Consider the following 27,026-nt stretch of genomic DNA (forward strand, 5'->3'; position numbering starts at 1 on the left):
TGCACCTTAATTCAGGCAGAGGTATTTCTAAAGAACCTTAATTATTGGATCTTAACACTTGTATAATAATATCCTAAATAACTCAAAATAATTAATTTTGTGCACTTTATAAATTGACTACATACATTTATAAATTGAAGGAGCCCTGGTACAGCTCTTGCTCTATTTTTTGTTGTGCTCACACCTGTTAGGGGTGGATATACTCTAAAATTTTGGCCTGTTTATGGGATGCCAAACATTTTAAAACAGTGGATGAGGTTACCTGCCCTGGGACAGGAAGCACAGCAGAAGGGGCAATCTTTTCAGATATTCTCACAATGTCAGAACACATACTTCTGTTCAGCTGCACACTTGCCATCAATCTCCATTTCTACAGCTGTTTGAAATACATGGGAGTGACTTTCTCAGGCAGTTCACTCCTTTCTCATTGCAAGGTGATTCCAGAACCTTAGAAAGTTCCCAGCTTTCAGATTTAGAGCATGAACTGTGACAGTAGTGGTAGCAGAAGAACTTATTGTTTAGGGTGAGGTGGGGGTTGATTGGTTTAGAAAACCCAATCCACCCCAGCAAAGATTACACCCACCTTTGTGGGTGAAGTTCTCATTGATAAGGGTACAATTTGTTGCAACAATATGGGCAAAATATCCAATGATACAGAGGTCAAAAACAATGAGAAAATAGCATAGCCTTTTTAGGCATATCTAAGGTAGGATTTTAGGGAAAATAAATAACAATCCAAAACTGCTGAAATTGTTTTGGTTTTGAACCTTTTAAAGAGCACACTGTTTTGGCAGAGAGGACAAAGCAGGAATTAACTTTTATTCCTTACTAAGCACAGGGACATCTAAAATGCTTCACAATTGGGATGCAGGTCAGTAGCAGAATGCATCTTCCCAGGAGGAGGCAAAGCTGGACTTTATTATGAAGTCAGTAGTTTTATGATCTCCTTCTGCCTGGGGCCTGTCTCCAGGTTTTCAAAAACTTTGTTACCACTTTAAATATTTATAGCTCAGAAACCTAAGAACAACTGTATGAAGCAACTAGTTTTTTAAATAAAATCCTGGTTTAGTATAATTCAAATTCCTCAAGCATGTTAAAGAGATTTTAGTTGGAGGGTGGGTTTTTTTTTTTTTGGAAGACAGAACTGCAGCATTCTAAACCACTGCAACAGAATATAAAGCAACAATTCTCTTGCATCATGCCTCTGCTGCTCCTCTTCAGGAAAGAAAGGCACAATATTTCCAGGAAAATTATTAATGGAAGTATCATATCAAGACTTTCTGCTTTTAGTAAGTTAAGTAAATTTTACATATAGCATAACTCCTTTAGCTCATCCACAGATTGGACATGAAAAATCTAAACTCTTCATAATTTAACCATGCCATGTCTGTTGCCACAATGCAATCCATAGTTCTTAAGCAAGGTCAAGAACAGCCATAGCTTTTAAGGTGAAAGCCTGAAGAATTGCAGTAGCAGTTAATGAAATTAAGATGCTAAGATACATTTACCTTTCAAAGCTAGATTTATTCATAAGTTATTAAAAATAAACTCCAATCATACCAAAGAGATGATAGATGAAAAGTAGTTCCAGTGAGGAAAATACAAGAACTTCAGTTTTCAAACATTTTAAATTAATAAATGTGCTAGCCGCCATTTTTGTGGCAAAAGAAACTCTCCTGTAAGTGATAAGGGGTTTTATTCAGCTAAAACATGCAAAGAAAAAAAGTCTCAAAGTGAGAGGAGAAATACGACCAGTTCATATTGGACACAAGGGAATAAAATCCTGAGGATTGAATTCCTTTAATCCATTTTCTTGTCACAAACTTCTGTGGACCTCTTTGCAGCAATTCCAATTGAAATGCCATTGCTTTCAAACTGCAAATAAAAGACAGCATGATAAATGGGATGTCAAAAAAGGACTTCACACCCAGAACAGTAACAGCTGGTGATGAAAATGGCTTTTAGAAGCAGGGCCAGTGATGATCTATGAAGAAATCTGCAGCAAAAACCAACTGGTGGTCTCTCTTTAGATTTACAAATAATTATTGCTTCAGGAGGGGAACAAAGGCAGAGACAAGATATATAAATCTTTGCATTTTGATAGAAGAGATAAATAATAAATGCACGGTTTAGATGCACTAAACATTTTCCCCCATTACAAGAGGCAGAGGCGACTGAAGAGTGTTTTTTTTTAATCTGCTTCATGTATCTGGTGTGATGTACCAATTATTTGACTTTTTTCTTCTCTGAAAGAATAGCCAGTCATTAAAACTAAAAAAAAATTAAGCTGTTTCAGAAAACAGGTGCAATTCCTATCCTTCCAAGACATACCAGAAGCTGTCTTGAAGCAACTATTTCTAGCTGGCTCAGTACCAGCAACTCCCTTTCATAAGAAAATAGCCACAAAAAATCTAAAAACATGCAACGATTTACCCTTTTGCAGTGCCCCTGCAGTTTTCCTGGTTAGCTAAATGCATTAATCTTACTTTATAAATTCCAGATTCATCCTCCTGATCTCTTTTCGTGGCTGAAGGTGCCTGTGGATTTCCACCACTGTCTCCTCGACCTTGTTTTGTAGCTATTGCTTCTTGCGCAGCTTTCTTGGGCCACACACGCTTAATGAAAGGTGCGATAATGGGATACATATACGGTTCCAGGAATTTCTTGTAGACCCAGAGGAGGACCGGAATGACAATGCAAGGAATGCACACCATAGCTTCCTCTTGTTCTGCAACAAAGCTGGTGAGGTAAAAAAAACAAAAACAACTTAGGATGACTGTATGCCATGAGCTAAAAAGAGTGTCTTTAAACAATGAAGAAATATTTTAGTTGATATTCAAACATAAAAGATTCTTATAGTCTAGCTGTTAATGTTTCAAAAATGCTGTGTGTTTCAATTTTATAAAGCTCTCAACAAGGGAAACATTATTGATATTTTAACAAAAAAGAAGCTTGCTATTAATTTATTAGTCCTACAGCTGCAACTTAGAAAAACAAATTCAGAAAATAAAAGTTTTTGTTTAAACCACACAAAAACAGTTTAAGCAGCAAGCTGCAGATATTAGCCCAGTTCTTACTATATTATGGCAGTGGGTCCAAAAGGTTTGCTTTTCATATTCCCTTTTTATTTAAGGTGAAATTAACCAGCAGGACTCCAATCTACCCAATGGCTGGGTACCACTGAAGGGCAGGTCGATGGGAGGGGGGGAAGAGAATCCCAGTCAGGATTCGAGAGAAGCAAAATATGGGTTTACTTCCTCTTGTGCAAGAGGAATCACGTGATCCCACGACAATCCTATACAACTTGCCAAACTATTAGAAAATTAATCCTTCCCTCTCTCCCCAAACCAGGAGAAACTCTTCAAAAACAGGAGCCTGAAGTCTGCGATGAATAAAAGGGGAAAACCAAAGCACAGGGGCAGAAAGGTACAACTGGGAGAGGAAGCAAGTAGGATTAGAGCTGTCCCTCTCAGTGCTGATGAGCAACATATATTGTAATATATTATACATATTGTTGATGAGCAATATATACACTCTGCTACACAGCAGCAACTTTGCCCTTCACATTTCTCCTTTCTAGGCTGCTATCTGAATTCTTACATTAAGAAACAAAACAAAAGCTTTCCAAGATAGAGAATGAAGAGGCAGATGTGCACACTTCATCTGGGATCAGTTTCACTTTTTTTTTTTAAGCTATCCTAAAGATTTTTAGCCCTGTGGGATAACAAAATATCAATTTCCAGTTGACTACTTCCAAGTGTAGCTTTGGCTGCTTCAAATATAGTTTTACAGGATGCACTTTCTAAAGTCAGAGAGAAATCTTCAGTCAAGAGAACACAAATAAGTTAATCCTTGAAAATCACTCAAAAAGATAATTCAGATACTCTCTCCGCCAGAAATTCCTAGATACAAAATTTCCAGCAATATCTTGTGGATTCATCCACCAGCTAAAGAACGTGGCTGGAGGGAACACCCCAGGCTGGCCTTCTGAGCCAACTGCATGTCTCTGCAGCCAGTTTGTGTCAAGATTCCAGACCAAAAAATAAGTCGTACCTCTGCCAGATGTAAAAGCAAGCCACTGGAAGTATAACACCCGTCCTAATAAGAGTGAAATACCGTTCACAAGTTTCTTCTGTGATTTGGTTAGCATAACACAAAAAACAAACAGGAAAAAAAAAAACCAAACAAACGCGGCAGCGTTTCCCTCTCGCTGAAATAAAGGGGGAGCACAAAGATTTTTCCGAATCGGTGAAGTTCCACTCAAACACGCGTTGAAACCTAAGAGCTCCACACCTTAGCATAGGCTATTACATTTCGGGGTTCACTCCGTCTGCTCCCGGTTAATGGAGCCGCTCCGACCCCATAGAAGGGAAGGCCCCAGCTGGGCTAGAGTAGCGGCAGGCCACGCAAGGGCCCTCGGGGGAGCGGCCCCGGTGTCGTCGAAAGCCGCCCCACACTCACCTCCGTCGGTACCAATCCAGTGCTCTTACCGGCCGCCGCAGCCTTCTATAACACACCGGAAGTGGTTCCCACGCTTCCGACTCATTCGCGGCCAATAGAAGGCGGCGTTCGCGTCATGTGGCCACGCCCCGCCCCCAGGAGCCGCGTTGGCGCCCAGCGGCAGCTGCCAGCCACCGCGTTCGGGTCGCAGCCGCCATCAGGCGGCCCGAACGGGCCAGGACAGTGAGGTAAGGAAAGTAAACGCCCGCGCGTGTTCCCAATTATATAGCTTTATATATGAATAACAGCGGTAAGTCAACAGCATCCCCAGCGTTGCAACAACAGGCATCCCGACTACCGTGCTCACTGCCCATGGCTGTCCCACAGCAACACCCTGCTGAAGCCAAAGCAGAGAAACGCACATGATAAATCTAAACTTTCTCATTTTATTTATGTACATCTGTCAGAGCAGATTTAATCCCGAGCCATTAGCTTTTGCTTCTTCAGCTTCTTCTGGGATATCTGAAAAACAAACACAGAAATGAGAAAATGGCAAAATGAGAAAACACCTTCCCAAAACATGTTACAAATAAATTTACAGGTATCTTTTGAAGGTACTGAGAACTGTTAGAAATCTGTTCACCTGTTTACAAAATGATCCACTGATTGTACTTGCATGTACATAAGTGTCCCTACAAGTACTACATTGCTTACAGGCTTGCAACTTAAATTTTATTGCAGCGCATCCCAGTTTCACACACATGGACTGAGGAAGGGAAGAACAACCTCCCTGTATGATATAAACCCCTGAAAACCATTTTTCGAAGTTATCAATGTTGTGATCACAATAAATACTTAAGTTGCTCAGAATGAACATATCGGGGTTTTTTTATAGGTATTCCAAAGGTATCCTAAGATAGTCATCACAGCAACACTTCTGCCTGAAAAATGCCAAGTATGAACACTTGGCTCTCCTGCTGCCGACATTAAAGAGGACTATGATGCTCTACCTTTTTCTTTTGAGCAACTTCCTCCTCTGGCTTGGGAACGATCTGCTCCTTCTCAGTGAGGATCATCTCAATGTGGCAGGGGGAGCTCATGTAGGGGTTGATCCTACCATGTGCTCTGTAGGTGCGTCGGCGCATTTTGGGAGCCTTGTTGACCTGGATGTGCTCAATGACCAGAGAATCCACATCAAGACCCTAGCAGGGAGAGGAATAAAACTTGACTAAACTCCCTGTGAAAAATTATTACTCCCATTTTAACTTGAAACACACACACAGCCTAATTCAAACAAAGAGTATACCAACACCTTGATACAATTCAATTTCATTGACAAAGCAGGTGTTACCTGGCCTTCCATGTCAGAGACATCCAGTTCAGGAATGCTGACACGCAGCATGACATGAACACTTAGCATTCAGTAACGCAGATGCGGCCTACCTTGAGCTCAGCATTGCTCTCTGCATTTTTGAGCATGTGCAGCAAGAACTCCGCGCTCTTCCTAGGCCAGCGTCCCTGCGTCCAGCCCCACTGCTTGGCCTGGAAGACAACAATATTTCCATTTTTGTCCCAGTACAATACAATTTACCCTTGAGGCACCATTAACTTGCCATTATATCCCCTCCTATTAAGATTGCATAACAAAACAATAATATTTGATCAATTACTTGTAGATGCAATGCCGTACTGGAATTAAGAGTAACTCTTCTCTCCCTCTTGAGCAACCTGGTCTAGTGGAAGGTGTCCCTGCCCATGACAGGGGGTTGGAACTAGATGATCTTTAAGGTCCCTTCCAACCCAAAACATTCTATGACTCTGTATTTTAATACAAAGTTACAATCAACAATGACAGACTATTCTCCATACAATCTCAAAATCATCTTTTCCTCTTAACCAGCCACAGCATCCTCCCCACATTTTCACCTTGGACCTCACCTGGGCACATCTACCAACTCCCCCATTGTAGCGCCGGAAGGGAACACATTGCTTCTTCAAGGTGACGTCCTTCAAGTACTTGGTGGCCTTGCGGATGTGCATGCCCTTGATGGCCTGGGCAGTCTCTCGAGTGTTCTAGCAATACAGAGCACAGAGAAGTTTTTAACACATCTGTACAAGTTACTCAATTTAAAGGAAGCACTCACACATAAAAAAGCCCCACACCTAAATTAAAGAATGAAGGATAGTTAAGAATACTTTTTTTTTTGCTACCTACTTTTCTAATGCTTGGTATAACTGCCATTACTGAATTTGCAGCTCTAACACATCTTTATTGTTTTTTACCTACTGCCTAGACCTTTCCAAACAACAAAATTAAAATTTGAGTATTTGTATTTTTTATAGCTCCTCCTTGGCCACTCTTCCAAAGAAGCAGGAGCCTGAAACATAAATTCCTACTAAAATGTCAAATATGGCACCTCAGAGGAAGTGATGAAATCACAAGATAGAAACAATTTAAGTATCTGTGTAAGTGAATTATAAAGGGGAGAAAAGAAAAGAAAGAAAAATTAAGGCTCAAGTATTAGTGCTTAAGACAACATACTAAATGCAGAAGTCAGAGAGTAACTATAATCTTACCCGATCATAGTAAAAAAGCAAATCAAGATAATTGAAATCTATTTTCTCATGAATTATGTACCAGTGTGGAGCAGAAAAGCATCTGCTCAGCTTGGGTTTCATGGTTAACTCAACCGTGTTCTGGATTTACTGTCACACCTAAAACTTTTCCAGAGGGACCTATGGCCTCATGCCAAACACTGCATGCCTCCCCTGCCGTACTTCTTGAGCAGCAGCATAAGCAGGTGAATCCAATGTTCCTTCCAAACAACCAGAAAGGCAAAGTAAGACAAATGAAACAAATGTCACATCTGACTCTAGCCCCATTCCTCCTGCTAAATTCACTGTAACTATTTCCCTAGTGTATTTTATTATCTGTATTAGAGAGAAAACTCTTTAAGACACAGTATCTTATTTTTGATCCCGTGGATGAAAACCATTACAAGCAGCTAAGGCAAACATAGGCCATAACCTACACTACCACCCTTAAGTAACCATGTAATGATACTGAATGAGAAACACTTCCTTCAAAAAATGCCAAACAAAAAAGTAACAAAACCAAACCAAACCCAAATGAAATTGCATTTCTTACTATGCACATACCGCCTACCTTGAAATGCACTCGCAGGTTGGATCCCCGTGACTTGCATGCTGCAGGAGAAAAAAAAAAAAAAAAAAGGATGAACTTTTGGAACTAAAATCTCAATGACTTTGGTCAAGTCCTACTCAAACATTCACGAAAACAACTCACATTTCGTGGGATTCTCCGGATCCAGAGAGTAGCGCACCATTTTTGGATCTTAGCTGCAAAAAAAAAAAAAAATTAAAAACCCCATATTAAAGCTTTTAACACTGATAAGCAGAACTTGGATTGTTCACCTTACTGCCGATAACTACGGGAGCTGCTCATAAATTACACTATCTTTTCATAATTAAATCCAAAGGTGTCCTAAGAAAGTCATCACCACTGCCATAGCCTCTCCCTTGGGCCTGCTTCCACCTCACGCCAGCCAACTACCCGCAAGCTCGCCATCTCTAGCCCCTACCCGTCCTCCACCAGCGCCAGCCCCGCAAATACCAAGAGGCAAATACATCGAAGCGGACAGAGACTTCAAGCTCTTGCCCCCTAATCGCCTCTCCAGGGCGCCCTGAGCAGGATGGGGGCGGATTGAGACGGCTCGCTGACGGCCATGACTCCTCACCTCCGGACAGCGGCAGGGAAGAGGAAATGGAGGAGGTGCCGGGAGCATCTAGAGCCGCCCACTCTCGCGAGAGTCCTGGCAAAATTTCGGCCAGGGAGCGTCATGGAGGTGCCGCGCCGCTCCGCGCCGCGCCGAGCGAAGGGAGTGGGAGGGACCGTCGGTAAAGGCGCGGCGACGGGAGGGGTGAGGGACCGGTCATGACGGCACATCCCCATGTGCGAGGCCGAGGTGTGGAAGTAAAACGTGCGTGGGCATCAGCCAGCGTCCTCGTGTCTGTGCGCGGGACACACGGTCCATTCACTCTCAGCTCAAGGCCACTGTTGTTTGCAGACCAGAAATCAGCCGAAACCAGACCCAGGAGTAAGGCCAAGGGCTGCAGCTAGATGGCAGCTCAGGATGAGAATAGAGAAGCACATCGTTTAACAGGTATCCAGGAGACGAGACGGAAGAGATTCATGTTTATAAATCACAACTAGTATTTTTTGCACCATTATAAAAAAATCAAAGAATGCCTTGTTAAAGTAAAAAGTTGTTTGGTTTTTGGGTTTTTTTCCCGTTTTAGGCAGCATTTGCGACTAGAACTGCTGGGGGAATCTGACAAAGCAGTGATTCAATAAAACCAAAATGTTTCCTGAAAGTGGAACCCAGCTCCAGCAAAAGGCTCTTAATGAAAAGCTTGACAGAATGGTAAGAAAAAGAGAAAAGACTTCCCGAGCAGCCAGTAGTCTGGTGTCCAGGCACCTCCCTGGCACGAGAGTCTGGGTTTAACTCTGTGTTTAGAAATAAGCAGAGCAAGAACTTACTGCCTGTATAAATGCTCTGAGCAGGAGGCTATTTTTGAATCTCTTGTTTAGGGCTAAAAACTCCCATAGCTCTGAAGCTAGGATTTCACCCAGATGGGAAAAAGAAAATATTTGAACTATGACAAATATTTACATAACTGGAAACTGTAGAGCTCTAGTTGTGACTGCAGCTCTCCATTTATCTGCCTTAAAATGTGTCTTTGCTTTCAAGGGAAAGCTTTCTACAAATTACATGTACTGCCAGTGGAGGAAATGGGCCTTTCCATAGCAAGCACCTTCATATGCAGCTTCTTGTTAGCAGCAGATCACAGAAACAACAAAACATTCAGAGAAAGCTGGAAGAGACATGAAATATAAGTAGTTGGCACATGGTGGGAATTATTACCTGGTCATTGTGTTCATCAATCAAGTCCAAAACAAATGGCACATTTTTTGTTAGTTAATTCTGCTTCCCCAACACATGGAACTGTTTACACTCAGCTGCTGGGGGCTTGCAGTGGTGGAAGTGTAAAGGTAGGAGCTTCTGCTGATGGTGTCAGGAAATTAGATGCATGTTTTAGATTTGTTGGGAGGTTAACAACTGCTCTCAGAGGCAGCCTAGCACATATCTGGTGCTGATATCAGGACTGGGGCAGCTGAGCATGTGCCCGTCTTGAGATTTATCCAGATTATTCCCCCAGTGCACCAGCTGCCTTGGATATTTAGCTTGTATGAGGTGACTCAAAAAGAACTTTTGGATCCTAAGCAGAAAATATAGGCATGTAAGTCCAAAATCATGTTCCTAAAAACTCCTGTGTAGGAGGCAGACACCTCCTAATCCTACTGGAATCTCAATTTCATAGGATTTTACCTTCAACTCCCCTGGTGCTATCCCTCTTAGCTCCCTTGTCCATTTCACCCAGCCCTGGTGACTGCTGTACATGCCCAGGAAGACCTCACTCTTTTAGCAGGCACTGAATGCAAAGATTCGATGCTGTTCAGATCTGAACTGTTCCTCTACTTTGTGCTCTTGAAGCTTCTGCCTGTAGCATCCTTCTGCAAAGGGCTCATCACAAGGACAGTAATGATTTCTACCATCTCCTGATGGTGGAAAGGGACAGTGCCCATCTTAACCCAACAGAATGGTGGTCACAGCACACTACCAGGACATGGGAGACCCACTTTCAATTTTCTTCCCTTGAGAGGTTTCAAAGCTGCTCCCTAACCACGAGGCCAGAGGCTATTCTATGGCAAAGATGTTCCCATCCTGCTGATTTAGGGGGGGCTAGAATTTATTAATTTAAGAGAACTAGAAGCTGGATAATAGTAATAATTTTTGAACTGATTTAGAAGGCCAGAGATTGGATAATGATTTACTAAGATTTGCTTGCTGAAGACAATTTATTATTTGCTTAATGATTTTGTGCCTACCTAGTATCGGAGAGGATATAGAGAAGAAAGCCAAATAATTGAGAAAAACTACTGAGTGTGACCGAACATCCTGCTCTCAGACCCCAGAACTGGTACAAGTTAGTTCTAAGGCTTGGACTTGGACCAAGAACCAAGGGAGCATGCGTAAGGGAACAGGGTGAAGAGTTCATCCTGAGGAAGACTACTAACTTTGCCCCTCATTAATCATTCGGGACCCCTGCCCACAATTAATTTGTGACACTGCACTTGCGCAAACATATTTAAATGAACTTTGAACTCATTATAATATGAAGCAGGGATAGGTAATGAATGTGTATAGGAGCTTTGTGTAACTTTATGCATATGTAACCTGTAACCTAATATAAACCTAGTGAAGTGCTGCTGACGGTGTGCATGCATTTGGAGGGGCTACCCCCCATGCACCCCAGCTAGAATAAACACATACCTAGTTCATAACTATTTGAGTTATGGAGTCAATCCACGCTTCACTGCCTGCTGCAGATTTTCTGCCAAGCAGCCCACAATGTGTCTACTTCACATCTTTCCTCTGGATAGGCTCCTGGGGCTGGAAGGGGGCTGCATCCCTTAACCTGCCCTAGAAGAGCTTAGCAGGCAACAGGGAGTGTACCGTGTCCTAGGTTGCAATATAGATGTATTTAAGTATTCTATTACCACCAGCTGTGGGCCGTTAGCTGTTATCAGCTGCTAATGACCCACCCCGGATAACAGACAATGGGCCATCAAGGACCCACTGCATGACTCATGGACTTATCTCATCCCATTGTGAGATGCTCCACCCAGGAGGGAGGAGCCAAGCATTCTCACCTGGATATAACCTGGCCTTGGACCTGCCTAATTTAGTCTTGTCTACTGGGTTCCCCAAGGACAAGAGCTACCACTGGACCTTCAGCTAGAGACCAGACCTTCACATGATCACTGCCTCAACTGAACTACTTCGTTTGGACTGCTACCACCACCCTAACAGGGTGTCAGGTTGTATCTGACTTTGTCAGTGCTTTTTTTTTTTCCTTGTGTTATTTCACTTATTTTTAATTTTTCCTATTATTTTTAATCCTGATTTGTAATCTCCCACTGGTTTGTTTTCAAACCAATACCTACAGATACAGGAATGTTGTCTCATGTAAGTCCTTTTGTGGCTTTAGTTGTGAATAAACAAGTGGCCTTATCAGTCCTACTGGAATTGCTAAGCCAAATGTCATCCTAAGTGACAATCAACCACCATCCCTTCTGTCCAGAGGGAGAGGGGAGCTCCTAGACTGGCCAGGGTTATGTTTTCATGGCAGGTCTGGAACCAAAAAGAAAACTCACTTCCTGCTGTAAGACCTGTTCGCCTTCCCGCAGCTCTGAAGTTCAACCACTGTCACAGCAGAAGTAAATCTGTGCCATCCTCAGCCAGCTGGTTCAGAGGCCAAGGCATTACTTTTAGTCCCTACTCTGCCACAGCTCAAGTGCCTGATGGTTAGCTCAGGCACACATCTGCCTCTGCCACCTTGTTTGGGAACAGTCATTTCTAACAGAGGGGCAGGTGGAACAACAGGAGGGTCCATGCTAAAATCCCCATGACAGATCCATTGGGGCTGATTGGCCAAGGTTAACTCTGGCTTGCTAAAACACACAACATTGCCATGCTCTAGGAGGGGGATTTGACCTGTTCTTTGCACAGGAACAGAAGCCAATTCCTCAAACTTTTTTTTAGATTTCTTGGCATTTATGTTACAGACCCAGTTTTTTTGAGTACGAGGCTTATGTGGGGATATTAACTATCATTCACAGAATTACATACAAATGGGTTGCTTGTCTTAATGGTTCAGCAGAAAATCTTGAAGACGAAGACATTTTAAATTGTGATGCCTATATAACTTGGGTCAGTTACAAGGTGCTTATATAGCTTTATTTATAAGATATCAACATAACCTGAATTATAGCTTCCTATACTTATATGACCTAAATTATAACTTTTTATACTAATATAACTTCAATTATAACTTTCTCTGCAATGTCATGGCTATTATATGGTTAACTAGTTGCTTAATGCTGAATAGACAAAAACCTCACCAGGTGGATAGCTTCAAAAGTGGACAAGTATAGCACTAATGAGAAATTAGCAAATGTAAAGCCAATTAGCCACAGAATACAGAATTTAAACCAGTTAAAACCAGAGAGACCAAGGAACACCATAACTGTGCATGCTCCGAAGACAAAGGTGAAAACCTCACATGCGAGGAAGACCTTGGGCCTTCATCAAGAGGAGACCCCCATGACCACCGAATTGGGGAGGCGCAAGCACAGTGCAAAAGAACTATTTATAACCATGAGATCATGTTATGTAAATTAGTTCTGGGGCATATATGATGATGTTATAGTGACATAGTAATACTAAGTGAAATTTACTGTATAAATAAACCACAACACTTGACAAAGGTGGGTAAGCTAGGTGGGGAGATCCCACTTACCTCCAGCGCTGCAATAAACAAATACCTGCTCTATAGACACTGGTCTATGGGGTTTTATTTCCAGCCTATCTTTTGGGGCATCAATTGAAAACAGCTGAATGCTGCAAACACTGAAACTTTCCAACCTTCAGACTGACAGCTGCCTTCACATTCTTTCCCTGAAATCCCCTCTCTTGACTAGCTTACAGACTCCTGTCCTTCTCCTTCCAGATGCGTGGCTCCTCCAGAGGCACAGCTCGCTCCTGTTATTTGCCTTTTCCTCCCATGGTCAGCAAAATGGTGGCATTTGGACATGTGGTAGCTAAGTTCTCCAGCAAAGCCACTGTTCACAACCATGTCTTAAAATCTACTGAGGAAGGCAGTTGTTGTGATAATAGCTGCAGGTCCTCCACCTATTTCTTAATTAGTGTACTTGTCACCTATTGTCCCGCCTTCCCCACCCCAGTAGTCCTGGCCACTCCCTCAGGTTTTCCCTATTGGTTCCTGTACCCTAACTCTGCCCATGTACTGCCCCTGTACCCAGAGGTCACTGGGCCAGTGTGCTGTCCCCGCCCCTCTGTCTTCCTAGAAAACCCCTCACCCTCCGCTATCTTGTTGTCTACGCACATGTGCTGTCTATGCATGTGGATATCTATGCACCACATGTGTCTGTGCATGTGAGGCCTTCGCCCACGAGGTATCTCTGCCTCTGGGAGGTCTTTGGCCTCTGCTGCACCATGCGAATAAACATCTTCCATGGACACAATGCGTAGACCCTCCTTGCCTCCTTTATCTCTGCCAGTTGTGGAAGCAGACCAGAGAAACTGAGCTAGCCTTATGGATCCCCGGCTGGTGAGAGCACAGTGTACAGCCCTGGGACAGAGGGTTTAGTGCACTGAGGCATTGAACTGGGCTGGGTAGAGATGCTCTACGGTAGGGTCTGCTGTAACATCCCTTAAACTGCAACAGGCAGTGAGTCCCAGGAGCAAGATCTGTGGACTTGAAAAAGGAGGAAATGCATCTCCAGAAGATGGACTGACCATCAGCAGGAAGAGACACTATAGGAGTTTTGTTCTGCATCGATAATTCTGTCTTGTTTACTTGAAGAGCTCAATTATTTTATATATTGCTCCCTGTGATTTTTAAGAAGAGATGCTTCCATAGGGGGCCAAAAGTTCCTTATGTAAGCAGATAAAGGTATTTTTATATATCTATTTATGCATATATATATGTATATGCATTTGCATATAAATCATCATAAGTGTATCATCTAAACCATGTGAACAATTTTGATTCTCTGTGAGTCCTCCTAAAACACAGGTGCAGTGGGTTGACCCTGGCTGGATGCCAGGCACTCACCAAAGCTGCTCTCTCACTCCCCTCCGCAGCTGGACAGGGGAGAGAAAATATAATGAAGGGTTCATGGGTTGAGGTAAGGACTGGGAGAGATCACTCACCAAATACCATCAAGGGCAAAACAAACTCAAATTAGAGATATTAATTGAATTTATTCCTAACAAAATCAGAGCAGGATAATGAGAAGTAAAACAAAACCTTCAAAAACACCTTCCCCCACCTTTACCTCCTTCCCAGGTCTACCTCCTCCCCCGCCCAGTGGTGCAGGGAGACAGAATGGGGGTTATGGTCAGCTCATCACCTGTTGTTTCTCCCACTTCTCAGGGAGAGGAGTCATTCTCCTGCTCCACTACAAGGTCCCTCCCACAGGAGACAGTTCTCAGAACTTCTCCAACATGTCCATCTCACAAGCAACAGTTCTCCCCAAACTGCTGCTCTGTGGGTCACTCTTCCATCAGGTGCAATCTTTCAAGGACAGGCTGCTCCAGCATGGGGTCCTGTCTCCACAGGCTTCTCACAGGGATCACAGCCTCGTCTCAGGCATTCACCTCCTCTGGCCTGGGTCTCCTTCATGGGCTGCAGGTGGATCTCTGCATCCCCATGGTCTTGCATGGGCTGCAGGGGTACAGCCTGCTTCACCATGGTCTTGACCACAGGCTGCAAGGGAATCCCAGCTCCAGTGCCTGGAGCACCTCCTCCCCCTCCTTCTCCACTGATCTTGGTGTCTGCATAGTTGTTCTTATATATTCTTACCCTACTCTTCTCTGGCTGCAATTACAAGTGCACAGCAACTTTTTTTCTTTCTTCTTAAATATGTTATCCCAGAGGCATTGCCACCATTTCTAATTGGCCTAGCCTTGACCAGCAGCACGTCCATCTTTGGACCTGCCAGGGATTGTCTCTGCCAGACATGGAGGAAGCTTCTAGCAGTTTCTCACAGAAACCACCTCTGTTGCCTGCCCCCAACCCCGCTACCAAAGCAAACTGTGGCCTGCACTCTGCTGCTAAAGAAATGGAGAAAAATGCATTACTTTGCCGCCTTGGACTCCAGTTTGTACTGGAGTCACAGCATGTCCAGCATGGCAGCACTCAGGGATGGTGTGACTTTGTTCAGGCCCCAATAGTCTACTGTCAGTGTCCATTCTCCATTGGACTTACACACAGGCCATATAGGACTGTGAAAGGGTGAGGGAGTCTTGCTGACCACTCCCTGGCACTCTGGTTCACGAATCATGTTATGGATGGGAATCACGGAGTTTCGGTTGGTGCAGTATTGCCGACAATGCACCATTGCAGTGGCAATCGGTATCTGTTCTTCAATCCTCAGCAGTCTCACAGCAAAAGGGTCCTCTGAGAAACCAGACAAAGCATTAAACTGTCTTGTTTCTCCTGTCTCCACAGCAGCTATCCCAAAAGCTCAACAGTGCCCTTTTGGGTCTTTGAAATACCCACTCCTGAGGTAATCTATGCCAAGGATAAACAGGGCCTCTGGACCAGTCACAATGGGGTGTTTTTGCCACTCCTCCTTGGTCAAACTCACTTCAGCTTCCAGTACAGTCAGCTGTTGGGATCCCCCTGTCACCCCAGAAATAGAGATGGATTCTGTCCCTACATATCTTGATGGCATCAAGGTGCATTTTGTGCCGGTATCAACTAAAGCCTTATACTCTTGTGGGTCTGATGTGCCAGGCCATGGGATCCACACAGTCCAATAGATCTGATTGTCCCTTTCCTCCACCTGGCTAGAGGCAGGGCCCCTCTAGTTCTGGTCATAGTTCTTGTTGCTCCTTCCCTGTAAGTATGACTTGGAGGTCCCTTCCAGAGGATCAGATATAACATCATCCCTTCTATTCTGCCTAGGGGCTTGCCCATGAGAGACCGGAGAGGCATTTATCCTTCACAAGTTTCCTGTGGTAGTTGTTCCTCCTTTCAATTCATGTACTCGTGCTGCTAGGGCAGAGGTAGGTTTTCTATCCCATCTCCTCATGTCTCCTCCATGGCCACACAGGTAAAACCATAGATTACCTCGTGGTGTGTACCCTCTCTCCCTGGCCAGGGGGGCACCTTCTCCTAATAGCAGGGGCTCTGGTCTGTACTGGCAAGACATATATCATTCCCTCCCTAGGCTCCTTTCTGAGTTTCTGATATCCCTCTTCAATTTTATCTTCCAATTTCTGGATATACTTGGCCAGGTCTGTTTCCATGGCCAAGATGTGGGCCTTAAACAGGGTGATAGTGTCTTCATATCTCCAGAGTGTGGCAATCAAAGTGCCCACTGTGTCTTCTCCCTCCTTCCATTGCTTCAATGCTAGGTAGTGGGAATATATGCTTGGTCCAAGCCCTACGAATTCCATCCACATCTGTGGTGTACACTGGACAGTCTGGACTTTTAGGGAATTGCTCGTCATCTGAAAAAATTATCTTCATCACAGCTAGTTGTCTCAGGTACCAGATACCTTGCTCCATAATGCTCTACTGGCCTTGCTGCACATAGAGGTCTTCCCTGCAAAGGTATCTTTCCCTCACACTTGACAAGAGTCACCTCCAGAGGCAGATATTTTCTTGCTTCTTTCCAACCCCCTGGTCAATAACCACATCCCGGGACAGAGATCCTAGTTGTCTGGCTTCACTACCCTCTAGGTTCCTATCTTGGGTCACAGCATCCCAGAGTCGAAGCAGCCAGGTCAATATTGACTCAACTGTCCAGTGGGCAAACTCTTGCTATGGCTCACACAGCTCACCCATGGATAGGGATTGGGTGATTATCTCTGGCCCTGTCTTTTCCACTGTTTGTGAGGGTCCTGCCTCCCCCTTGTAACTCACTATGCAAACTGATTTGGTATTGGATTTCCTCTTTTGAACAGGGGCAACTGCTACTGGCTTGGGCTATCCTTCTGGTTCAGCTGCAGGTTGCATGGCCACGGCCCCTGTTGATTTGTTTTCTTTCCCTTCCCCTGGAAGGTGCTGTATCATAACGAGCAGTGTCTGGTAGACAGTGGCCAGGGCCCAACACATTGAGTAGCAGTTTGACAAATAACAATATGGACCTCCGCTTCTCATCTAGAAGGATCGTCTTTATTAAACACACTTGAGTATATGTTTCTTCCACGTACAAGTTTTAGGATCAACCATGCAGCCAGCCAATAGGAGAGAGAGAAAGCAATCATGCAAGCAAGCAGATTTTTCTTGCTTTTATCGGAAAACATTCACACATCACATACATCCAAAGCCCGGTGTTCTAGAGCTTGTTAAATCAAAGCATTCTCACATAGGTGTTTATGGCTGGAGTTGATCCTTTGGTATATGCTTTCCCATAGGAAAAGGCCTTTTATCAAGGTCAAGCAGGCCAGCAGACCTGCAGCTCAAGCAGGCTAGGCAGCTGCCGCTTCTACACATTGCAGTAAGCTGCCCCTGTGTGGAACTGCCACAGCATTTCTCCTTCATACATTTAATCAGTCTAACAGGATCTTGTAATTGCTCAGGGGTGAACTTCCAAATTATTGGAGGAAAGAAATCCCCCAAATAGTTGCTCATGTCCTCTCACATTCCATGCCACTCATGTCTATCCACCCCTGGGGCAGGTCTCTGGACAACTTCCCTAGAAATCTTTGTCTTGTCTCTGAACACAGTGTAGACTGTACAGAGGAGACATAGCAGAACTAGCAACAAAAATATGCTATCCTTAACATCCAGAGGGAATTCAGCATTCTCAGGAAGTGATGTGTCAGACCTGAAGGGGGAGAAGGAGGTGAAAGGCTTGCAAAAATTATCTTCTCCTGTTGCCCAAACAGGCTGAGTATGATTATTAATAAACTCCCGGAAGGAACAGCCCAGACAAGGACAGGCAAACAACAACAAATACACATCCCAAATGATCCTATATTCCTTTGATGTTATCATTCCATAAACTGATATCATAAAGTGTATCAACAAAGCAATCTTGGTTCCTCTACTGATCTGAAAAAGAGCACCATCTGGCAAATGGTTCCACATATACAGACACATATACAAGGTTAGTGATAGGAAAGATGTGTGCTAATGTCTTTACAAACAATTCCATGGGTGAGGGTATGGGTGTAAACATCTTTGAAATGGGTCTTAATAACTCTACCAACTTTAAGCCGCAGGTTTGTTACAGAATCCAGATGATGCCTTTTTTGCTGGTCCTAAAATCATGAGCCAGACACAGGTTAGGGTGAGAAAAAGGGGATACCTTTATAAGGATCCCTAGGTGCACAGTTTGCCAGGTGGAAAATGCCAAAGATGCACACACCACATAAGGCGTATACAATATTTATAGGTTTTGCAAATAAGTATATCTGACAAGAATCCCCAATTAGAAGCATAATTGGTGAGGTAATCCCTCCCACTTCAACCCTTTTTTCAAATTCCCCCTCCTCTAGATAGGGACTAAACTGTTTACAAAAATATGTCTCGAAGAGCAGGTCTCAACCTTGGTACCCAGGAAAAACCAAGATAGGATAGGAGCCTCAGGCCCCCAGCTTGGAACCTTTGGAATGTGTTTTGTCTTTCTGCCTATCGGGTAGGGTAAGGAAAAGTACTGGAGCAAGGCTACGAATACAGTAAGAGGCTACAGAGCTACAAATATATGTGTAAAGGATACAGAGAATACATAAAAGAAAAGGAGAAAAAAAATCAATTCGGCATCACAGGCAGCTTGACTCCTGAAACAGACAAATGGGTCTGCACAAGCCTGAGTTTCTGAACTTTGGGGGAAAGTGACATGTTTAAGGGGGAATATGTGGTAGGCGGTTGGGGAAGGCTGTTCCTTCCCAGTACCTCAGCCAATGGGGAAGGGAAAACGGCAACATGCAGTCGGGAATTTAGGATAAAAGGAGGCTGTGCCCTTCGATACCTCGAGAGAGAAACCCCTGTGGGTGTATGCCCCTGTGGACTCTCTCCCTTTATTCAAAGTTGCAGGACTCCTCTGTCTCCTTCATGGACACTGGCTCTTCATAGCATGATTTTCTGCACATTAGGTACCACACCCCCACGAATAGACCGAGCAACATGGTAACCAGGGAGTTCTGTACCTAATATACAAATGCTTTAACAAAAATTCTTATTGTTAACTTCTCTCTTGAGCCTCACATTCGGTGCCAAATTATGTGTTGGTTTTGACAATGGGGAACTAAACTTCAAATAAGCCACCCCCTTTCCTCCCCACCAGCAACGGAGGGACAATAAAAGAGAGATTGAGTAAAATATAGCAATTTATTAAAAAAAAAAGCAAACCACAAAGCAATGGAATGAGACGCACATGACAGAAAGAAAATTGTTAAAAAAAGGGAAATATTTTAATCGACAAAAAGCGAGGTGTTAAGCAGCCCCCTTGTAACAAAGACAAAATGGCTGCCACTTTCCCAAGCACCCCACATAGCCCACATGGCCCAGGAGAACAAAGACAAGATGGTGGAGAGGCTCTCCCAGCTCAACCCTCTCACCTCAGCCCAAAAACAATGGAAAAAAACAGGGAAAAAACAAAACCTGAAGATCTAGTTCTAATTAGGCATTATGCTGCCAAGTTGACTGTTCCACATCACCCAACAGGGGCTCTCCCAGGCAGCATCGATCTCAGTCAGCAGTTCGGAATTGTGAAATAACACTTCCTGGGCAGTGGTGATCTCAGTCAGCAGTCCCGATGACTGGCTGTTGGGGTTTGACCCTGACTAAATGCCAGGCACCCCTGCTCTCTCCTGCCACACACGTGCAGGAGAGGGGAAAGAAAAAACTGTTAAAACTGATTCGCCCCAATCGAGCCCAGAGACACTTCAGAGACCAAGTCAGAGAAGTGGGTATTTGCTTTATTCGGTGCACCGGATGTGTGGGGAATTGTTTCCACCAAACACACATACCTCAGTACCCCAAAGACACAGTGTTATAGGTAAAATCATGAATATTAATTACATTCTTCAGGATAGGAGTGGTTATACAAATCATTTCTCAGAAGTCATTAATATCATTAGCATGTGCACCACGCATGCTCTGTATATCTTGGTGGTCTTTGGAGACCCCCAAAGCCCCCTCCAAGGTGAAGGTCCTTCATGGGATGATTCAGGGGTTTCTGTGCTGGTTTCAAATGCATGCTTAGCTGATAAGCCATCAGGCCAGAGCTGTTACCTACAATTTGAATTTGAATTAAGAGTTCAGCCTTCAGCCCTGGAAGCCACAGACAGGCGCCTGTGCTGGTGGAAGGGGGGCAAAAGCTCAGAGAATCTTTCTCAATCCCCCCTTTTCTTTTGTAATTTGTAATTCTTTACAAATCTTGTATGTCATGAAAGTAAATACCTTTCTCTATTTTATATCTAAGTTTATACTTTTGCCATTGAATATAAGCATCGCAATTTCAAGTACATAATATCATACAAAAAAAACTACTATTGCAGACAGTAAATAACAATGCAATAACACAAATAACTATTTACATACATTTGTTTAAGCTAGGATTAACATAATTGCAACAGCTTGTATTTATAACTGTACATACTCTTTCTCTTGTGGCGTACAGCAAATTTATAGTTAATTGTGAGATGCTTTTTATCTTGATTTGCTGTGTTTTTATGGCATCTGCAGTGGCATTCATTATGGTCTCTACAATGGTAAATTGCAGAGCCCAAAGCCTGGCAGATTGGTCTATGACTTTTAGCGATTTTTCAAAGGCAGTATTTTCCTTTTGTGGGGCTTAGCATTCTTAAACACTGGACAAACAAATATGCATTAAACAGCAACAGTTATAAATACTTAGTAGAATAGCCAGCCATCCTTTTGAAACCTTTTCATTTTAAAAATAAAATTATTTTGTTATTGTTATATTTCAATTTCACAAATTTAGATTTAAGCTCATATAGCTTTCTCTTTTTTTTCTGGCTTACTTAGCCCTTTGCATCTGAAGCCATACTTGCCATTACAATTATTACAAGGTTTTGCTAGGATAGCTGACTGTGGATAACACTGTTCTGCAAATACAAAAACCAAAACCATTTAATGTGTTTCATTTTGGCGTTGCAGCTTATAACCAATTTACTGTATATTATATTGTCCAATATGGTTCTTTTGTGTCCTCTTTGTCTGGAGTTTCACATTAGAGAGGAGTCTCTGGCCATAGATCTCACAGTCGTGAGGGAAGTTAGCAGTTCTTTTTGCTTTTGTGGCTTGAGTAGCTCCTTGTCTCACATCTGGACACAGCTTTTTATCTGATGAGGACACACTGAAGGATGTTAAAACAAACTTGCACAGTGATAACACATGTTAGAGTGGGGAGAAGGATGAATTCTTGCTTCTTTCAATTCCCCATTGGAAATTCTTATACAAATCAAGTTTTTAATAAGTGAGAAATTAAGATTTTATGAATTAATGTTTTACTCTTGCAGGTTAATAAACTTCTTTTTTTTTCTTATAATTTCTTAAATGCATGTATTACTTTATATGCATATTTAGAATTAGTAAAAATATTCACTATTTTGTCTTGATATACTTCGCAGGATTTTATAAGCACTTACAGCTCTGCTGCTCGAGCTGACTATGTGAGAGGCAATGTTTCACTTATTTTAACTTTCTTTCATTAATGACAGTGTATTTTTCAAATTGTTACTCTTCTAGTACTTTTGAAGACTCACTACTAAATACATTTTCTCCCCAGACCAGGGAGTGCCTCGCGAATCTTCCCTAGCCTGGGTCTGGAGATTTATCACCTGAATGCTGTGCAGTCATGGGGTTTTTTTTCAACTTCTTCAAGGAGGCTGAGTCAAACCCCTTGTTTTTTGTTTTTTTTTTTTTTCTTAAATCCTCTTGTTTTACTAAACAAGATTCGCAGTACAATAACTGTACTGGTCATCTACTCAGATGCTTTTTGAGTTAATAAATCTTTAGCTTGGTGTGAAACTTATGAGGTATATTCCTATTGTCAGCCTTCAGGCCTCATTTACCATCAGAGCTTTGGCTGCACAACTTTTGCAGACAGTGTGGCCAGCCTCTGGCTACATTCTGAGACAATGAATAGCTGCCAGCCACTGGATTTGGTAACATAAAATTAGCATCAGGCCACCATGTTCTCCAAAAGTGGCTGTCAAATTCTCAAAGCATGGGGAAGAACACTTTTTTGCAAAAGTTACTTGCCATGACAACAAACCATACAGAGAGGACTGAACCCCCTTGGGGACTTGAATTAAGCACACATTGTCATGTTCTTGGCTGCTTGAACAGCCCGGACAGTGGCTCAGAGACCCACCTTGTCTCCACCTTCTCAGCAGTTCTAAATTTTTTTTTTTTCTCTGCAGCAGTTAATTTGCATTTTCTCTAAGGCAATTTGTCTGGCTGCTTGAAGGGTAAAGAATTTGAATTAAAAGCATTTGAGCAAACTTTTGTTCAAAAAAAACCAAAACAACAACTCAGAGTAACCCAGGCAGGAGATTTTAACTTTGAAATAGTTAATTACAAAATTTGGTATATCATTTCTACAGACATTTTTGCTTTCAGTGTCTCTTTGGCATCACTTTTGCTTTTGCCTTTTTTTATCCTTTCTTACATACATTTGCAGTATCTTTTTAACCAGTTTCTTCCGGGCTTATTCAGCCCTTCCTCCAGCCCCCACCCGTACTACTGCCTGGGGGTGCTCATTGTCCCACAAAGTCATTCTGGTGACCTAGACAGAACTCTTAACAGACAATCCATATTTCTAAACATTCCCTCTGCAGTATCCAAACGCAGCCCTGCCCCCTCCTAGGCTCTCAGCAGGCAAGGCCAGCAGCACCACAGGTGCCCAGGGTGTCCCGCAGCCTCACAGAGGCCGGGAGGACACAGCCACCCTGCCCCAGGGGCTGTCAGGGTCAGGGACTGCCTGGTGCTGAGCTCATAGCTGTCCCACAGCTCCACCTCGGCTCCGCACCTCCCCACAGGACTCCAGCCTGTGCATCCAGCCCCGCACCTCTGCGCTCGCTATTGCCGCGTCGAAAGGGAAGGATACAAGGAATTGCAGCTCGCCCTGGGTCAGCTGCCAAAATTTTAGGCAAGATGGGGGAGGGTCTTGAAATACTTCTCCTCTCTTCCTTCTTTTTCCTTCTTTTTCCTTCTTTTTCCTTCTTTTTCCTTCTTTTTTACTCTATTTACTTGCAAGCTCTATCTACTAAAACATTCTATACAACCATATTTCAGTAGCTACACACAGGAGTTCTAAAGAGGTACTTATTAGATTCAATTAGTTATTTTTATCTCGCGGGGGTCCCCGCATAAATTTATATGCCGGCAAAAATACAAATTAACACAGGTAAAATTTTGCACACACAGTACATGCACACACATTAAAAAATTTCAGAAGCACTCGAGCAAATAGACAATATCACTTCCTCTCACAATTAATACACATGCACTAAGTTTAAGTTTCACAACTGTTTCCACACACAAAACACAGAATTTTAAAGGCAAAATCAGATAGAGCAATATTAGAAAGGTGTTGGGGTCTGAGTGTTTTCAATTCAGCAGCTAAAATCTTTCCCTTCAATAATATAATCTGCCCCCCTCCGGATACTCCAAACCAACGGTTTATATATGATTTATACTCATTCACTCTCGGCCAGTCGCTTCACTTTTCTCTGGCCGTTTCTGTTGCCAGAGAATGGAAACGCAGATAGAGCTCCGCTCTCGCTTCGTGTCAGAGACACGTCTCATTCATTCACACTCACACAGTAACAAAATATTGACACAGTAACACAGTAACAAAATAACAACAGACAGAACAAAAATCACAGTATGGTGTAATACAGTGAGGTCCAACCCCCTTAAAGGTACCTTTCACTATAGCGGGGTCCAACCCTTTTAAAGTACCTTTTCCTGACAGTGGGGTCCAACCCCTTGCCCGGGACTAATTTTGGGAGACCCAGTCTCAACCCACCCTCGGGGACTAGCACCCCGGACCTGCAGGCATTTATTTTAAAAGTAGCAAATACCTTAATTTTATGCAGATGGTCCTTAGTCTACTCCCGCCGTGAGCCAAAGGACAGCTGAGCTCCCCCTGAAAATTCAGGGTCACGACTGGGAGGTCTGCTTACCCCTGGATCCGGCAGCCGAGCAGAGTCAGGGTCCCATCTGGGTTGCCAATTTGATTCGCCCCAATCGAGCCCAGAGACACTTCAGAGACCAAGTCAGAGAAGTGGGTATTTGCTTTATTCGGTGCACCGGATGTGTGGGGAATTGTTTCCACCAAACACACATACCTCAGTACCCCAAAGACACAGTGTTATAGGTAAAATCATGAATATTAATTACATTCTTCAGGATAGGAGTGGTTATACAAATAATTTCTCAGAAGTCATTAATATCATTAGCATGTGCACCACACATGCTCCGTATGTCCTGGTGGTCTTTGAATACCTCCAAAGCCCCCTCCAAGGTGAAGGTCCTTCATGGGATGATTCAGCGGTTTCTGTGCTGGTTTCAAATGCATGCTTAGCTGATAAGCCATCAGGCCAGAGCTGTTACCTACAATTTGAATTTGAATTAAGAGTTCAGCCTTCAGCCCTGGAAGCCACAGACAGGCGCCTGTGCTGGTGGAAGGGGGGCAAAAGCTCAGAGAATCTTTCTCAAAACACACACCAAATTAATGAGTTAAGTGAGATAGGATGCTGGTAGGAGGACGCACTGTGGCTAGCACAGGTCTTTCCCATGAGAACTTTCTTCTGTGTTTTATAAACAAAGATAAAGTTTGGATGTTGTTAGAACAGTCTCGAGATTTGGACAGTTCAGGCCTGGCCAATCAGGCCTAGGGGGAGGTTTCTGACTGACCAATCTGGGGGACCTCTGAAAAGTCTATATAGGTTGGATTCAAAATAATAAAGCTCTCTTTTCTATGCTACACTGAGAATCCGGGTTTCTTCTCTGCTAGCGGCTCAACAGCGACAACGCACAGAAGAAGGGCAGACAGGCTCCAAACTTAAAGTTGCAAAGTGATTTAATTACCTAACAGAGTCGGAGGATAAATGAGAGGTAAAAATAAGCTTTTCATGCACCATTTGTTCACTCACCCCCCTCCCTCTTAAGAATCCATTTTTTATTAACCCCTCTCCCTCCTTCCAACCAACAGCTTGGGTAGGGGGCAGGGTGTGGGGTATTTTCTTAGTTCATAGAGCAAATCCATAAATCTATTCATCACCACAATTCTTCTACTACAAATACTCTTTACCTCTGCTCATTCTCTCTCTCTTAAGACAGTTTCTCTGCTCTCACCCCCTCCCTCTTAAGAAGCAGTCTCTCCGCTCACCCCCCTTCCCTCTTTCTAAACCAACACCATGGGCTGGGGGCAGGGTAAGGGGTTTTTTCTCTGGTCAGTCCATCAGGGAGAGGGGTCCCCTACTTAGCCACAGGGTCCCTCCCACGAGAAACAGTCCTCTGGGAACTTCTTTGGCGTGGGTCCAATCTCACAAGCAACATCCCACCCAAATTCTGCTGCAACATGAGTCCTCTTGTCCATAAGGTGCAGACTCTCCCGAGCCAAGGCCAGGCTGCTTCCATCCCAGGAGCAAGGCCTTTCTCTTCCCTGCAAGGCCTTTGCAGCTTTAACTCTTTATAGGAGACTCCCACTGGATCACAGCTTCTTCCAGGCATGCACCTGCTCCTCTGGCGTGGGCTGTGGGTGGATTTCTTCACCCCTGTGGACTCCATGGGCTGCAGGGGGACTACCTGCTGCCCCCATGATCATCACCACAGCCAGCAGAGGGTTTTCAGCTCCAGCGCCTGGAGCACCTCCTCCCCCACCTTCTCCACTGACCTTGGTGTCTCCATGCTGTTCTCCATTCACATATTTTTACCTCCTCCTCCTCCTCTAGCTAAAAAGAAGTGCGTGCCTACCTTATTTTGATTTTTTCTTAAATATGTTTTCACAGATGCGTAACTAGCACCTCTAATTGGCCCACACTTGGCTGGCAGCATGTCCATCACTTTCAGAGCCATCAGAGATTGGCTCTGCTGGACTTGAAGAAAAAACTTCCAGAACTTTCACTCAGGACACACAGGAGCCATCTTTGTGCCACTCCCCACCCCTCAGACATTTCTTCAGGCCTACTACAACAGCTTCTGAGGAGTTTAAATTTCTCTTAAAAGTTAAAGATACCTTGCTGATGTTCTGGGCCAATCAAAACCACCACACTGGCTGTGGTGTCTCTGGCAATGGTGGTAATGAAACAAAGGTCAACAGACAAACAATTTTTGTCTGTTAAAAACATGTTTATTAAGCTGGCTGAAAGAAAGCATTGGAGCCCATGCTCTACAAAATGCATCTCTGTTCCAAAAAGATTTCAGTGGGTTTATATAGCATTTTTAATACATTTCCTTATTTCCTTTTTTTCTTTTTTTGGTTAGTAACGTATATGGATTTGCAACCACTGGGTGGAGATCTTCAGCTAAATTATTAATGACTTGTAGGTCATGAACCAGCCTATAACTTGTACCATCAGGCTTTTGTATGCATAAAATGGGTGTATTGTATTCAGATTCACATTCCACTAATAGCCCATATTTTAAAAAGCTGTCTTGACATAACGACGAGAGGGAACTCACGGCAGTCTCAATATGAGATATAAAGTAAGCTCCATTTTATTTCACCAAACGAGAGAGTTATATACTGTTACAGAAATTACTAATTATAGCTACACACACATCTGCAGTCTGTTCTCACACATTCAGGGATCCTCCTGTTGACTCCCTTATCCTTTCTCATAACACTTCTGACTCCCTATTCTTTCCCATGACATTCTTCTCACAGAACATTCTCAGGTAAACAAGTCACTGTAGCTTGT

At 43.4% G+C, this 27,026-nt stretch overlaps 2 protein-coding genes, 2 long non-coding RNA genes and 2 other non-coding genes across 9 annotated transcripts in view; 1 reads left to right on the forward strand and 5 right to left on the reverse strand.

Annotated features, from left to right (window-relative positions):
• Window positions 1-27,026, reverse strand: part of LOC146425341 (uncharacterized) — a 413,168-nt gene that overhangs the window by 317,385 nt on the left and 68,757 nt on the right. The gene's annotated exons all lie outside the window — the stretch shown is intronic.
• On the reverse strand, window positions 1,504-4,593 carry LOC146425347 (UPF0729 protein C18orf32-like). Its single transcript, XM_085041704.1, has 3 exons — window positions 4,462-4,593; window positions 2,487-2,739; window positions 1,504-1,875 (listed from the first exon to the last, which is right to left on the reverse strand). Exons 2-3 carry the CDS (start codon window positions 2,712-2,714, stop codon window positions 1,801-1,803), a joined length of 303 nt encoding a protein of 100 aa, XP_084897830.1. The 5' UTR covers window positions 2,715-2,739; window positions 4,462-4,593; the 3' UTR covers window positions 1,504-1,800.
• LOC146425348 (large ribosomal subunit protein uL22-like) lies at window positions 4,867-8,311 on the reverse strand. Of its 3 annotated transcripts, none has more exons than XM_085041701.1 (7): window positions 8,199-8,311; window positions 7,748-7,800; window positions 7,607-7,647; window positions 6,379-6,513; window positions 5,884-5,982; window positions 5,451-5,642; window positions 4,867-4,962 (listed from the first exon to the last, which is right to left on the reverse strand). In XM_085041701.1, exons 2-7 carry the CDS (start codon window positions 7,785-7,787, stop codon window positions 4,915-4,917), a joined length of 555 nt encoding a protein of 184 aa, XP_084897827.1. In that variant the 5' UTR covers window positions 7,788-7,800; window positions 8,199-8,311; the 3' UTR covers window positions 4,867-4,914. The 3 variants fall into 3 exon arrangements, with proteins under 3 accessions (XP_084897827.1, XP_084897826.1, XP_084897828.1); XM_085041700.1 differs by lacking the exon at window positions 8,199-8,311 and adding an exon at window positions 8,089-8,198; XM_085041702.1 differs by lacking the exon at window positions 8,199-8,311 and adding an exon at window positions 8,075-8,099.
• LOC146425349 (small nucleolar RNA SNORD58) lies at window positions 5,300-5,372 on the reverse strand. Its single transcript, XR_014846657.1, has one exon. It is a non-coding gene; the product is annotated as a small nucleolar RNA SNORD58 (small nucleolar RNA).
• Window positions 7,898-7,966, reverse strand: LOC146425350 (small nucleolar RNA SNORD58). The gene has a single exon (XR_014846658.1). It is a non-coding gene; the product is annotated as a small nucleolar RNA SNORD58 (small nucleolar RNA).
• LOC146425351 (uncharacterized) lies at window positions 8,309-10,410 on the forward strand. Of its 2 annotated transcripts, none has more exons than XR_014846579.1 (3): window positions 8,309-8,441; window positions 8,529-8,624; window positions 8,761-10,410. It is a non-coding gene; the product is annotated as an uncharacterized LOC146425351 (long non-coding RNA). The 2 variants fall into 2 exon arrangements; XR_014846580.1 differs by having other exon boundaries at window positions 8,329-8,624; window positions 8,761-8,885; window positions 9,213-10,409.

This window comes from Lichenostomus cassidix, chromosome W, assembly GCF_008360975.1.
Source record: "Lichenostomus cassidix isolate B80296 chromosome W, HeHo_3.0, whole genome shotgun sequence".
In the NCBI taxonomy this organism is placed as follows: Eukaryota; Metazoa; Chordata; class Aves; order Passeriformes; family Meliphagidae; genus Lichenostomus; species Lichenostomus cassidix.

Bases quoted from the DNA above. Each gene is read 5' to 3' on its own strand.
- LOC146425347 (XM_085041704.1), bottom strand. From the start codon at position 2,714: ATGGTGTGCATTCCTTGCATTGTCATTCCGGTCCTCCTCTGGGTCTAC. The intron at 1,876-2,486 runs GTAAGATTAATG...TTTTATTTGCAG, and splicing joins ATGAATCTGGAATTTATAAA to TTTGAAAGCAATGGCATTTC.
- LOC146425348 (XM_085041701.1), bottom strand. From the start codon at position 7,787: ATGGTGCGCTACTCTCTGGATCCGGAGAATCCCACGAAAT. The intron at 6,514-7,606 runs GTAGGCGGTATG...CTGTATTGCTAG, and splicing joins ACCTGCGAGTGCATTTCAAG to AACACTCGAGAGACTGCCCA. The intron at 5,983-6,378 runs GTGAGGTCCAAG...GTTGTCTTCCAG, and splicing joins GAGTTGGTAGATGTGCCCAG to GCCAAGCAGTGGGGCTGGAC.